At 38.1% G+C, this 15,000-nt stretch overlaps 2 protein-coding genes across 2 annotated transcripts in view; one reads left to right on the forward strand and one right to left on the reverse strand.

Moving 5' to 3' along the window:
• Positions 1 to 1,083, forward strand: part of LOC137630048 (probable ATP-dependent RNA helicase ddx17) — a 122,153-nt gene extending 121,070 nt beyond the window's left edge. Inside the window, exon 9 of the mRNA XM_068361539.1 lies at positions 1,025 to 1,083. Coding sequence (XP_068217640.1) covers positions 1,025 to 1,083 — 59 coding nt within the window. The remainder of the gene's footprint in view (positions 1 to 1,024) is intronic.
• Positions 1,084 to 1,662: 579 nt separating this feature from the next.
• The window catches only part of LOC137630419 (MAM and LDL-receptor class A domain-containing protein 1-like), a 17,208-nt gene continuing 3,870 nt past the window's right edge, over positions 1,663 to 15,000 (reverse strand). The window contains exons 3-12 of the mRNA XM_068361879.1: positions 11,316 to 11,388; positions 10,695 to 10,846; positions 8,582 to 8,730; positions 8,065 to 8,200; positions 7,605 to 7,880; positions 6,221 to 6,377; positions 5,831 to 5,948; positions 4,806 to 5,049; positions 4,038 to 4,204; positions 1,663 to 1,824 (exon numbers count right to left, since the gene is read on the reverse strand). Coding sequence (XP_068217980.1) covers positions 1,678 to 1,824; positions 4,038 to 4,204; positions 4,806 to 5,049; positions 5,831 to 5,948; positions 6,221 to 6,377; positions 7,605 to 7,880; positions 8,065 to 8,200; positions 8,582 to 8,730; positions 10,695 to 10,846; positions 11,316 to 11,388 — 1,619 coding nt within the window. The 3' untranslated portion in view covers positions 1,663 to 1,677. The remainder of the gene's footprint in view (positions 1,825 to 4,037; positions 4,205 to 4,805; positions 5,050 to 5,830; positions 5,949 to 6,220; positions 6,378 to 7,604; positions 7,881 to 8,064; positions 8,201 to 8,581; positions 8,731 to 10,694; positions 10,847 to 11,315; positions 11,389 to 15,000) is intronic.

Below are 15,000 nucleotides of genomic sequence, written 5' to 3' on the forward strand. Positions count from 1 at the left end.
GTATCTCAACGGGCGGCTGGTGCCCTGGCCAACCTACTACCTATAAGAGAATCAGCCAAATGATAACAATATGAATATGACTATAGTACACATATTAAATACCAGGGTTTGAAACTGAAAACCATACATCAGAATAAAGTCAAGGAAAGTAAAGACAAACTCTAGTTAAACTCCATGCATGCTTTGCCTTACTATGAAGCTTGCCAATACACTATTTAAATCTGACAGGTGAGCTTATTGTATTTAGAATGGGAGTTCCACAGAGGAATAATCTCCTCCCAGTGTACCAATCTAGGAGGCTCTACACGGCCTCAATTCACTCATACATTACCACAGACACAACACCATGTAAGTATATGATCATACTTGCATGAGGAATGATGCAGACGCCTTTCACGGATTCAAATCAGACCAGACGAGCATGTTTCTATGTAGTAACTTTTTCATTTAATTTCCATGCCAGTTAACTTTTTTACAGTGTACAATGTTATTTATATTTTTCATTGTGAATTATTAATTTGTATATATTAATGATATTACGGGATACAAATTGCTCAACGATTACCATTACAAACATTCAAAAACTAGTGTACAGTACAGTAAAAGTGTATTTATGGATGTGTGGCATGCATCGAGTGAATTCTCTTTATTTCTTAGGGAAAAAACTGTTTTGGTTCAAGAGCATTTTGGGTTATGAGCTTTCTCCTGGAATGGATTAACCTAAAATTTATTAGCCTTTTCAAAAGGCTCATTTATATTAAACTGTATAACCTAAACTTTTTACAAATTACTTGAGAGAAAATGTTACTACTGTTCTAACAAAACTTAACTATAGATTTTGTCTAATGCACCACACACCAAAAAATCAAAGGCATTATTTATTAGCATATGATTGTTGATAAATTGCAAATTTTAACTTTATATAGTAAATTACAGAAATTCCTATTTGTTTACGAATTTGAAAATAGAATACAGTATAGAATTGAAAACTGTTTCATATAACTAATCAAGGTTTCCTTCTCAGGAGTCAGTAAGGTGGAGGGAAACTACAAACATTATCGTCAGGAATCAACGACTCACTAAGCAATGGAAAAGAGCGGGTGTCACTTAAGCACACGGGCACTACAGAGCATACAGAGCATTCATCACAGACCCTGACTCTAAATGCGTACTTTCTCCATGCTCAGGGGCACGTAGAGTAATTGGGAAAGAGCCAGCAGTGCTAGATGAGGGAGGACAGAGGAAGATAGCATAGGGCTCCCTCACCAATATTGGGAGAGAAAACTCAGAAGAAAACCGAGAGTTCTTTGGTTTTCTCGAAACTTGCACCACTGGGAAGGAGACCAAGTACAACACTCATGGTAAGGCTATTACTGCAAACAGGAATGACCCACTACATACAACAGGAGAGAATGTGTGGATCTGTTGAAAGCTACGATTTGCATCTGGTTCTTGTCATGTCACATTTTTATTTTCACTTTTCCTTTCCTTTGCTTGGAACACAAAGCAAAACACTTAACTCATACATGAAGGAGTCATTGTATTATAGAGTAAAAAGCATGAATAAACCACAAAAGATGAAAAAGTTAAAATATATGAGAATGCATATTATAATTTTCCATTTGGGTGCAATCTTGTTTCTTGATATTAATCTTGGAAAAAATAAGAATGCTCTGTTTACATTACCTGTTCATCTTGAATATACAAAGAGATGGAACTGCTATCATCATCACTTGCCATATAATACCAAGCCTCCAGCATACAATCCTTACTAACACCCGAATATGTACCAGACTGTAAAACTGCTTCTTGACCTTTTGGTCCCTGTAAATATAAATATAACAGAAGGTTCAAATTTGACAATAAATAAAGACTAAGGTTTCATTTTGTAAATGAGTCTAGAAAATATGAAACAAAGAATTTATACATTGTTTACCATCTACTGTATATGTACTGTATTTCAAAGATGATTCAAATCTTGCCCCATTAATACATCAATATGCTTTGGAAGTCAAAAATTTTATATTAAATTCTACGAGAAAAAACACTGATAAGCAAAGCCAATTTTTCACAGATAGATTTACTTATATTCATACTATCATTGTAGTTAAAAATACACTGGTTAAAATTTGACCAAGGAAGCAATAGCAATGAATATATTTAGAAAGTTCATTCTAACCAAAAAATAATGATAAACTAATAACCCAACAGTATACAGTGGTCAACAAATACTTGAACTCTAAAACAATGAAAAGAAAAAGCAACTTCATTATGTACCATCAAACAATGGAACTAAACAACACTGACTCTGTACTGCAATTTTTAAGGGGATAATGGAAATATAGGAAACCTGGATGAAAAAATGATTATTAGCTAAAATTCTAAAAAAAAAAAAAAATATGCAAGAAGATGGTATTTGCAAGTTCATAGAAATAATAAATCTCCCAGGAGGAGAAAAGGGCTGAAAATGTCATTATTGAAGACGGAAATGCGTGATTATATACTGCAGTTTATTTTACTGTTATCATCATCATTAGCCAAGAAGAGACCCTAGTTGAAAAAGCAGAAAATTAAAAGCCCAATGGCTTTAATATGAAAGCAGCCCATTACAAAACAAATGAAATACCTGAAGAAAACGACTATGCAATAGAAATAAAGAATAATAAGTTAAAAATACAGTAGAACCTTGGGTTATAAGTAACTTTGAATACGAGCATAAATATTGGACTGCAAGCAAATGTTTTGTGCCCCACGGGGATTTTTCGTGGACAAGTAAGAACGAGACTATCACGCGATGTTCAGAAAGAAGAGTCACATGGTGCCCATATGCACTCATGCAGTGATCATCCAGATAAGGCTTTGGCAGGGAGAGCGGGAGGCCAGCGAATATATTTACCGATATTTCATGTTTCATTTACATGCTATTTCAAAGAAAAAGTAATAGTAGTTTTCTTTAGATATGATACTTCCTTGAAGACGGATGGATTGGCATCTTGAAGTATGCGTACTTGAGATCCAGAGTGCACATTAAGTCCCTTGGTTGAACCATCTGGATGACCGTGTTTGCCGTCTCCATCCTGAACAGTCTGTTGAACAAACTTGTTCAGGGGGAGAGATCGATGGCTCTCCAGCCTCCAGTTGCCTTTTTCACTAGAAAAATTCAACTGTAAAAGCCTGGAGACCCGTCCAAAACCTTATGAGAGTGCCCTTCTGCAGCATGGTCTGGACTTTGAGCTCCTACTTTGCGGATCCCTTTGCATAGAAATTTAAGTGTACTGGATCCTGAGTCAGAGGAGGGAGAGATTGAATGAACGGAACGTGATACCCTATGATGACCACTTTGATCATCCAGGGATCTGCCCCATGATACTGCCACCTCTGCCAGAGGCACTGCAGGCATCATCCCACAGGTGGTAGGTGAAGAGGATTGCCATTCCGAGCGGGAGTGATCACCTCGGCCACTCCCTTTTGCTCCCTTCTTTCATTTGAAGGACTTGCTCCCTTTCTGGCCTTTGGATTGAAAGGACTGTTTAGACACCTTGGTAGGTGCTGAGGACCTAGAAGCTGAGGGATCAGAAACAGCCTGCTGACCATGTGAAGACTAGGATGGTCTTCCATAGGGCCTTGATGTCATGGCCCTGTGGAGAAGAGAATCGTTCGCCAATTTCCTCCGGTGTTCAGCAGCCCTCTCAATCTCCTTTGGAACAAAGAGAGAAGAACCCTCAAAGGTAGAACTCCTCAAACGTGAGACTTCCACCTTCGGCACCTATTTACGTGGTTTCTTATAGTGGTGCGATAAGAACTCAAGAGTTCAGGTACCCGACAAAAAGAAAGACTCCATAAACTTCCAGCCACCCCTGGCCTACCTCCTCAAGCGGTTAGGCAGGTTTGCCACGTTGCACTTTTAGTCTAATGGCTACCTTCCAGCTCCGCCGAAAGATAATCCACATAAATAATGGAAGGTTTGTTGGTGTTGGAACAAATGTAAATAACAGTTATGAAATTCACCAAAGCTTCTAGAAAATAGTTTCACTTACTGTCTCCTTTGATACTGAAAGAGCATGAGTGGATACATCTCCATTATGATCTGCATCAGGTCCTGGTTTGACAGCTGGAAATCCTTTCACAACCCAGTGGATAGAGCTACCTGCATTTTCATACCATCCACACAAATCTCCCTCTGTCTCAAAGTCACAACTTTCCGCTGCAAATAAGTGTGGATTCAATATTAGTATATCAGTAATTTGGTTGTTATAAGAATTTTAATATTTCCTCTCGCCATCTAACATTGGGTAGCTTAGTCAATTTGTGAGTTCACCCGTTTGTTCAAGCTTTCATCTCACCTTAACAATTTGACTGGGCAAGAACTTTGTTCTGCATTTGAGGAACACTGGATACTATCATTAGCTACGATGGACTGCCGTAATTAAGTAATAACACCATATTAATCAAAAGCAAGTAGCTTCATTAGGTCTAGCACCAGCTAGCATAAGAATACCATCCACACTTCAAATTCAGTCCCTTAATCTGACCTATCGTAAGCCTGAGTAAATATCAAACTAGAACATACAATACTGCATCTGCAAAGGAACTAAAACTCTATTGCAATTGTCATTTAAAGAAACCACACAAAGCCAAAAAAGGCTACATTTAAAATAATTACACAGAACTCAGTGGATTTAAAAATATAAATTTAGTTGTTAAAGCTAAAGAATCAATGTCCATTTGGTTGGAAAGTTGCTAATAAAAAAAATCAGCAAAATATATTACAGTACCTCAATCATAACAATGAACAATGTACTTACCACATCCCTGTTCATCAGTTCCGTCAGAACAGTCATTTTGGAAGTTGCACCTGTCACTCGGAAAATAACAGTCACCGCTATTACATGTCAATTGACCAGGAGGACAGATTGGTGAAGGTGTTGAAACTGTGTCCTGACCTGGTAAAGTTTGGTCATCTGATACTTCACAACTCGGAGTCATTGACAGGTCATCTATGACCAAGTTACCCTTACCAAATTTGTTATTTGTACCTTCAATAACCACCTGCAAAGTAAAGAGATTAAAACATCTACAAGTAGAAAGGAACAAACTTATATAAAAAACACAGGCTGAAAATCTACATAAAATAACATCTACAGCTTCAAAACCTTACAACAACTGCTATTCATTTTAAATTTTCTCCTAATCTTAAGTAATAAAAATTGAATAATGAAATACTAAAACCTAAAATTGATTTGAAGCCTAAAACTAATCAGCAACATTGAAAATATGAAAACGTAGTAGTTAGGGAAAAAACATTGCTTGGTAATATGTAATTTGAAGTGTTCTTAAAGCAATGCTATAACTACTATATTGAAATTTTAACTGATGGCCAAACCCACTATTCCCAAATTGAAGAATTCAGATTTCCATTAAGATCTATATCTCATGAAAATACATGGTACAGTCTCTGTAACTTTGTCATAGTAATTACTATCTTAACTTAAATCACATCTTTAGTATTCCATGACAGTGGTCATCAATTTGTGAAAGAGTACACAACATAAAATTTACTTATACTACAATTTCCTCTTTCTAATGGTACTACTGTATTCTTATATTCCATAATGTTACTGTAAAAAAAAAAAAAAAACTCACAAAATAATACTGATATTTCAAAATTTTATTAATTTCCTTATCAAATAATCATAAAAAAGGCCTTAACTTTTTCATTGAGCCTTACCCTTCTGCATCCATACCTATCATGGCAATGGTATTGAAGTATTTCCAATTACTACTGTTAATTATGAAAATATGAAACAAATGAGATAATTGAATTTCTTACCCGATATTTCCCTCCAGCTACGTATGGGGTAAAAGTAACCGTTTCTTTGATCCAAACATTCTTTGGTAGTGTGCGTTTAACAATGTGTCTCAAACCATCCTCATAATATGATACGCGTCTAAAGAGAAATCCATCTGTCAGTGATACTAAGGTCTAATGCTTCGAGCACCATTAGCAAGATTAAAATAATTCTTTTGCCTTTCCTAACATTAAGATAGTAACTTAAATCATGTAACACAATAAAAAACTGGCGAGTATTGTAATATGAAACCACAGCAAATCATTAGTAACAACATTAATACTAAACAGTGCTGATATTAACTGGAAATTAAACAGTATGGCAGCAAACCTATCATATCGTATTTTTACAGTCATAGAAATGAAACTTACACATAGATATTCAGGGTTCCTGAATCGTCTCCAGTAAACTGATACCACAGCCTTAAGGAACACTCCATGCCACCATCCAGTAAAACAGGAGAAGAAATTCGACCAACTGCAACTATATGTTCTACTACTGGAGCTGTATTCAAGAGCATATAGTGTCCTGCAAATAGATATTGCATTATTATGCAATGCTGAAACCTGTTTACAATGAAAAAATATATATCTCTATTTTTAATGTCTTCAAGATAAGTAATGATGCGTGACTCCATCATCATTGAAAAAGTTCCTGGTTATTCCTTGGCAAGAATGCACTGCATTTGAATTAAAGAAAAAAGAATATAGTACTATATTACAATGATATTTTCACTGGTGTTTTGTACATTAACTGAGTTTACCTTGAATAAACTTGTCTGAATACATTAAAGAAAACTCATTTTGTAGTCATACTACTGTACTCTCTGTTAACCCAGAGGCTTCTGCTAATAATTTTTATAAGGATATGACTGTTGAAATGAGGTTGAAGGTAGCAAGAAAAATAGATGTGTGAGCTCTAAAAGGATTTTTATAAGGAATTCTTTCTAAGTAAATGATCAGGAATTTTCATATTTTGGTTTTAAGTATGCATGCTAACACAATCGTAGATAAATTTCAACTGCATCTGTTTTCACATACAGGTAATACCATTTGGCATTGACATTGCAATTAAATGTAATTGTTGCCCTATAAAACTTACTAAAGATACATGAAGTCATAAATTCTAATAAACACTGTATATCAAAATAATAATTAAAGATAACAATAGTGACTGTTAGAGTACTAAAATTTCTAGCAGACACTGAGTGAATGACTTGCACGAAATAGGTGATAGTAAAATACTCTTTCTCAGAACTTTTTCATATACTCTAACAAAGATTTTAAAAACCATATGCACTAATTATCACAGTACTTGATATCTATAGAGAAAATTCCAAATTTTGCTTTTAAATGGAACAGTGACTTTGAACATCAGTCAAGGTGAAAAAAATACTAGGAAGAAATAATCACCTACTTCAGAGTCTATTATTAAGTATCCTCAAAAAAAAAAAAAAAAAAAAAAAAAAAAAAAAAAAAAAAAAAAAAAAAAAATGATCTTTTAAGATGTCCTGTGACTGGTAAAGGTTCAAGAAATAATATTTTTTGTAAATAATTACCAGTCACAAGGGTACATACAGAACTCTATATACTAAATTTCATAAAGTCAGAAACAAATTGGCTAAAATAATAATAATAATAATAATAATAATAATAATACCAAATAACCTTCAGTAGTACAATTGTAATAAACATTTTTGTGTTTTGATTGTTCCATTTCATTTAAATTCTCTAATGAAGATAAATTTTTACCAACCTTCACCCGTTAGTACAGTATGGTCGGCCTCTGGAGAAGTCCCTTCTACTTCGGCAGAAGCCTGCAAGCGAATCCAGTTGGTGGTGTCATCAGTATCTTGCTGCCAATCACCACAGAAGCCGATCTCAAAATCACAGCTCAATTTGTAATTGAGACACGTAATAGGATTCTCATCGCTGAAATCTAGACAATCGTCAGAGTAATCACAAACGACAGTCTGTAATGCACACATTCCATCTCTGCACTGGAACTGGTTTAAATCCTTGCAAGTTGTATCTAGTACAAAGAAAAGATAAATTATCATTAGATTAAGTTAGGGTCTTTCTAATAAGTATCAAATATTTAAGGGATTTTGACGAAGGAAAAATCTATTTCTGGGGAGAGACCTGTTACACAGACATGCAAGTTATATAAAAGTAGAACAAATGTGAAAAAACTAAGTTGTTAATAATGTACTCACTAGCAGGAGGGTAGAAGGGAGTTTGGCAGTCTAAAAACATGAAATCATCTAAAGCGTTGGCCCCATTATAAGTCTCACCTCTACTTGCAACTATCGTCAAGTTTTGGTCAAACATATTTCCGATGGGAGCCATGTCCTTCACGGATAAGAAATAAGGTTAGAGATGTCAAAGTTAATATGCATATCAGTAAATACAGTACAATTTTTCTTCATTCTCAGACTATGGTCAGAGCTCCAAATTCCATAAGACTAGAACCACAGAAACCTGCTGTTTCATACATACTAAAGTTAGTTGATATTTTTACATGAAGTATTATGATCACTATACAGAAATTGGAGGCTTCTTACTAAAAACAAAATAAAATAAAAGATGAAAGAAAATTAGCATGCAGTATTTTATGGAGAGAGAGAGAGAGAGAGAGAGAGAGAGAGAGAGAGAGAGAGAGAGAGAGAGAGAGAGATGGTGCTGAAAAACAGCCAAGTCACAAAAGGTGGAAAATATATGATGTTTATTTACCAAATGCCATTCTTCTCCTTGGTCTCCATCAGTCATCCATATTTCTGTACTATGCCCTTTTTCATATTCTTTCAGAATGTGAATCGAACCAGGATTATCGCCAGAAAGCCAATACCAAAACTTAAGTTTACAGTTTTCAGAAGTTCGACCTGTAAAAGGAAATAGTGAAGCATATGATGAGCAATAGACATTCACTTCAAGGCAGGTTGTTTAGAATGAAATAATCTTCATCATGGTAGGGATATACGCACTAAATTTTTTAGGTGGGAGAGTGACTGGTTTGGTGTAAGAATGGGGCTGAGATAAGGATGTATTCTGTCTGTGGAAATTTTTTTTTGAATGAGTGTGGAACAACTGATGTTTGGAGATATTAGAGGTATTGTCAAGACACATTCAAGAAGCTAGTAAACAAATTTCAAAGTAAAGTTTGTGCAAAAGTAGGCTTGTGAGGGACAAAGGAAATTTGGAAGACCATGAAGGTATGAATGTTGATATGGACATAGGGATGATGGAAACCATCAATTTGCATAGGTATTTCCTATTACAGTAAAGGAATTTTGTAGTAGGTGCAGCATATCAAGGAAGCAAGGAAGGTAGAAGGGTGTGTACAAAATAGGGTAGAAACTTGGAGTGTCTATGAAAGTCTCAGGTGGGTTGTATGAAGGAATAGTTGTGCCAACTCTCCATTATGGAAGTGAAGTGTGGATATTGAATATGGATGAAAGAAAAGAGGTTGAAGCTGTAGAGATGGAGATGAATTGCTTGTATAGCATACTGTATGTCTTACAATAAAAGCTGAAGGTTGAGGATATGAAAAAATGTAACAGTTGTAAAATACCTAACATATGTGAAAGGATGAATAACTGCGATTTGAGAAACGCCCTTACGTGGAATAAATGAAGAAGGATGGGGCAGCAAACAGAATGTGCAATTTAGAAGTATTACAAGAAAGGGCGAGAGAAAAACCTAAACGTTTTTGACAGGCGCAAAAGTAGTATTAGAACGTAAGCACTCTAAAAATGCTCAAAATCAACAGTGTATAAAGTGGTAATGAGTTACAATAAGACTTCTGTGTTGATGAATGAACCAGTCAATGTTATGAATTGCTTTTAGGGTAGGATCTGTGTCAACGATTCAGTGCAAATGAGGTAATTACACCTATTTTTTTCTTGGGAGCTATTCCACTCAAAGATATACTTTTGCTTATCACATGACATTCTATGTTAAACAATACTGAACATTTTGAGTCTCTGTAAAAAGGTGGTTTCTATGAAGTGGTAAAGAGTTCACACACACACACACACACAAAAAAAAAAAAAAAAAAAAAAAAAAAAAAAAAACAGTGCTAAAGTTTCTAGGGAATTGTTTAAGTCAACATAATATGGTACTGATATTGTTAATGTATAAGTAATAATTTATTATTATTTCTCTAAAATTAAAAACATTGAAAACCCTAATCTTTCATGAAGTTACAATAAGCTCTTGACTGAAAACAACTCAAAGAGAGACACTATCTATCTTATATATCATTCTATAAATTCGTGAATTATCATCACTCTACTAGGCAGTTTTGATATTTACGGTTAACCAGTCTTTTTACCAATATACACTATTACTTTCCCTTGGATCACAACAATAGAATTATCCAAATTGTATGTTCAATAATACAGGATGGCAATATATAATGATACAATATACATCAAAATCTTCTTTTACCACTATAACATCCTTTCATTCAGTCTTCAGTAAACTAATAAATAATGTATTATTCAACACAACACAGATACGTTTTTCTTCACACACACACACTTATATTAATATATATATATATATATATATATATATATATATATATATATATATATATATATATATATATATATATAATATATATATATATATATATATATATATATATATATATATATATATATATATATACTGTGTGGGTTATGATTACTCCCTCTCCCTCCTCTTGAGGGGTGGGGAGAAACCAAATAGTCATACGTTTGGCAATGCAGCTCAGCATGACAGGAATGAAATATATATAACAAAACACTTGCTCTTTATTATATAGGGGAGATATATAGCATATGTGCATGTTTGTATTTACCTGGTGGGATCTCTGGGGACAACCATGTTTCAGCTCCTTCCTGTGTCTCTCCAGACTTTGCTAGAAGATACCACCCGGAATCGTCTCCTTCTGTATGATCCACAGGAGGGCCTTTCTCACCAGGCCTGTCTTTGGCTTGAGTATCAACCCATCTGAAAACATATTACACCTCAGTTAGTCTACTGACCTAAGGTTAACATGTAGGGTTCCTTATTATTTTTTTTTTTTTTTTTTGAAGCAACATTATCATGCCTAGCAAGAATATAAGTTTCAGATATTTATACAGCAAAAGTCAAGTAATCAACATACATATATTTTTCTGTCTTTAATTATTTTGAATTCTATTATTTGGGGGAATTTATGACTCATAATCCAAGATTCTACCTAATACTTAATACAAATAAAACATAAATTATGAAAACCAATGTAATACAGCTTTGACCACATGTATACACATCGAGTCACTATTCTAGCCTCTTGAATGATCAAGTAAAGCTTTCAAAGTAAAGGAAAATTTCGAGAGAGAGAGAGAGAGAGAGAGAGAGAGAGAGAGAGAGAGAGAGAGAGAGAGAGAGAGAGAGAGAGAGAGAGAGAGAGAGAGAGAGAGAGAGAGAGACTTACGTGAATCCTCCTATGCCTGGGAACGCTTTCCATCCACAGTAATTGTTGTTCTCGAAGGAACAAGTTTCTGCCACTGGATAAAAAGATTAAAACATTATATTATAAAATGACAAACTTTGAAGTAATTTGTATTTATCCTAACATATACAGACTTGGAGCTATTTATTAGCGATTATACTTTCGGCGAAGCTGAAACTATTCATAAGACCTTTAACGAGGTGGAACTACCCCACCAATAGTTAGCAGGGATGGGGGGTGGGAGGGGTAGCTGAAGTAGGTGGCCATCCTGCTCACACACACCTGTGTTGTCTAGTCACTTTTTATTGCAGGCAGGACTTCTTGGGGGGGGGGGGGGTAGATGATGGCAGGCCAATTTGTATAAATAGCTCCAGGGTTGCATACATTAGGAAAAATACAATTTGCTTACAAATTTATCATTTATTCCAACACTCATACAAACCCTAAGCTAATTAATAGGGATGACTCACCCTTTAGGAGGGTGGAAATCCGGACCAACAGGCTTGTCTTTGACCTCAGGATTTTCCACACGTAACAAAGAGAAACACTGAGACCTCGTTAAACTAGTAGTGCAAAACACAGTTAGCCGCCTGAACACTTTTGGTGAATGTGTGATGCTAGCAGTGTGATTAGTCAAGGGAAAACATTATCAGAAACGTAGGAATCTTAGAAGTAACTAGAGACATTACACAATCCCACTTCGCCAGGGGGTGTGGAGAAACAACAAGTATATACCTGGAGACACTCGAGGTCAGCTTTGTAGAGTATCATAGAAGCTGTTGGATGAAAGAAAGAGCCAGTCATTCTTCGTCCACCATCCCAGGCTTATACCTGGTTAACTCTACCCTCCCCATCTGCTACTTGTCGATCATGGAGTTTGAGGTGTTAAATTGTAAATCATTTATTGTGTAGCCACCACAGGAACAATGGAGAGCATCTCCATGTTCCCATGGGTCATGTCTTGCAGGAAGTGGGAGGTGGTCATTAGCACTTTCATCCTGCCACTGGCATGGCCTGCATCACAGAGTAGCTGTTTGTAAACGTTAGGGGTGCATTCCTGCTCTTAATGTTATGCAGATCACCTCTATAAGGAGAAGGATAATGATTCAATGTAAGGTTCATGACCTTGTGGATCCCAGTCAAGAATGTGTTCTTGGTGAGCCTCCTTTGGCCTTCCCAGGGCTGGTGAAGCGTGCCGAATCTTTGGGGCAACCTATTGTATCTTCTTCGAGGTAGAACCTTAAGATATCACTGGTGTAACCACCGTTGATGTGGACCAGTGATCATGCCATGAAAGACTTTCAGTCTGAAGGGTTAAACTCCTTCAACTTCAGAAGGAGCACTGCCGAACCAGCGCCAACCAAAGAGAGAAGTGTGAAGAAGAGTAAGAGAGTATCACAGGAGGCAAAAGCTTCAAAGCAGTGAGGGGTCTCAGTCAGGATAGATCATTACAGAAGTAACTTTTAGCACGGAAGGCAAAGTATCCAGAGGAAAACCATACTGTAAGGTGTTGAAAGTGTGCGCTGGTACTAAGAGTAACCTAGAGGAGAGCCGACTAGTGACAATCACGAGTTGCTGAACAATGAACGGCAAGCAAGCGAACGGCAAACTGGTGAACAGCAAGTAGTCGCATGGTGGACTGTCGAACGGTGAACAGGCTATCTGTGAGCTGACGAAAGGCGATCCAATGAACGATGAGCAGGTGCGAACGTTGATCAGTGAACATTGTGGTCAGTAAGTTGTCAACCAGTGATGTGGTGATCAGCGAGCTGACAAACGGGTAATGTATCTGGCCGAACGGCGATCGGCGAATGGCGAGCTGATGCACAGCGAGCTGATGAATGGTGAGCTGACGAAGGGCAAGCTGGCGAACAGAGATCTGTGAACTGATGAACAGCACTCAGCAAAGTAGCTGGCTAACGGCGAATGGTGCTCGGTGGCTGACAATCGCTGAAATGCCGAACAATGATCGTAGATCTGGTTAACGGCAAGCTGGCGAGCTGTTATCTGTCGAATGGTGATCAACGAACTAGTGAAAGTTGGCAATCAGTGAACAGCAAATTGGTGATCGGCAAATGGCAAGCTGGCAAACGGCGATCAGCAAGCAGGCAAATGGAGGGCTGATGGGCTGCGAGATGGCGAAATTTCAATCGGCAAATAACGGACGATCTGGTGATCGGCGAAAAACGATCAGGTGATCTGGAACGACGAGCTGGTGAACGGTGATTGGCAAACGTCGATCAGCGAATGGCAATCGGAAACTGGCGATCGGCGAACTGGCAAATCGGCGATCAGCTAGTTGGTGAATGCCATTCAGTGAACAGAAATTGGTGGAATAGTGATCGGCAAGCTGGTGGATCGGAGGTCGGCGACCAGGCAAGCTGGCGATTGGCGAACGATAGCAGGGTGATCAGTGAACAGCGACCGATGAACGGCGAGCAGGCAAGCAGCAAGCGGCAAGCTGGCGATCAGAAAGTTGGAGCTTGACAGCCGGCAAACGGCGATCAGCGTGGCAAATGACAATCTGAAGGTGGTGATTGGCAAATCGCAAGCTGGGATCGATGACCGGCGAACTGGTGAATTCCTTGGAGAGCAAAGTTCATGAGTTGGTCAACAGCGAGTTGGCGATCGGAGGTCCCAAAATGGAGCGAATGGCTGCTCTCAAAGAGGAAGAGTGGGGAATGGACTAATCTAATTCCCGTTGGAGGAAGCCCCAAAAGGGAAGACCGAATAGGTGAAGGCAGACTCTCCCGCAGACGGGAGAAAAACAACCAACATCTGGAGCCCGTGTCGGCAATCCCAACGCAAGGAGGAAGATTGCCGATCAGTGGCTGGTGTAGGGACTCTCCCTCGGAAGGGAAAGTTCTGACACCTGGAGGCTAACCTCCGGGCAGCAACTGTTTCCCTTCAATGAGCTTGTCTCAAATTGAAGGTTAATATAGTGTACTGCCTGAGAACGAACCCGAGGCTTGTTCTCTGGGTTACCTCCGAAGGAGTTACCCAAAGAAGGGTAGAAATGGACGAATCCAATTCCCGCTGGAGGAAGCCCCGTGGGGGAAACCGAACAAGAAAAGATTGTCTCTCCCGGGATGAGAAAAACCAACTCCTGCAGCCACTGTCGGTAGACCTCCCCGCAAGCAGGAAGATTGCTGATCAGTGGCTGGTGGAGAGAATTTTCCTCAAAAGGGAAAATTCCAACACCTGGAGACAAACATTTAGGCAGCACTCTCTGCTTCCCTTCAACGAGCTCTATCTCAAATTTAAGGTTGGCACCGAGTGTTGTTCTCTGGGTTCCCCTCAAAAGGAGTTACCCCATGAAGGGCAGGAAATGGATGAATCAGATTCCCGCCGGCGAACCCCGAGAGTGTTGCCGCTGTCAGCAATTCTACCTCCGAGATGGAAGATTGGTGAAGTGGCATGTAGAGGAGTTTCCCTAGGATGAGGAAAAACCAACACCTGGAGGCGGACCTCCGGGCAGCGCTTTAAGCTTCACGTCAACAACCATTGTTCAGGTTGGAGGACGGCATGGAGCATTACCTCTGAAAAGTTGCCAAAGTTGGTTTCTGGGGTTACCCCAAAGGGATCCCACACCAGACTGGAACCCTGAAGGCACCCAGTCTGGCCCTGTCCATGTTCCTACGCCATGTCGTTAGAACAAAGGAGCAGA

The sequence above is a fragment of the Palaemon carinicauda genome, chromosome 38 (assembly GCF_036898095.1).
Source record: "Palaemon carinicauda isolate YSFRI2023 chromosome 38, ASM3689809v2, whole genome shotgun sequence".
NCBI classification, from domain to species: domain Eukaryota; kingdom Metazoa; phylum Arthropoda; class Malacostraca; order Decapoda; family Palaemonidae; genus Palaemon; species Palaemon carinicauda.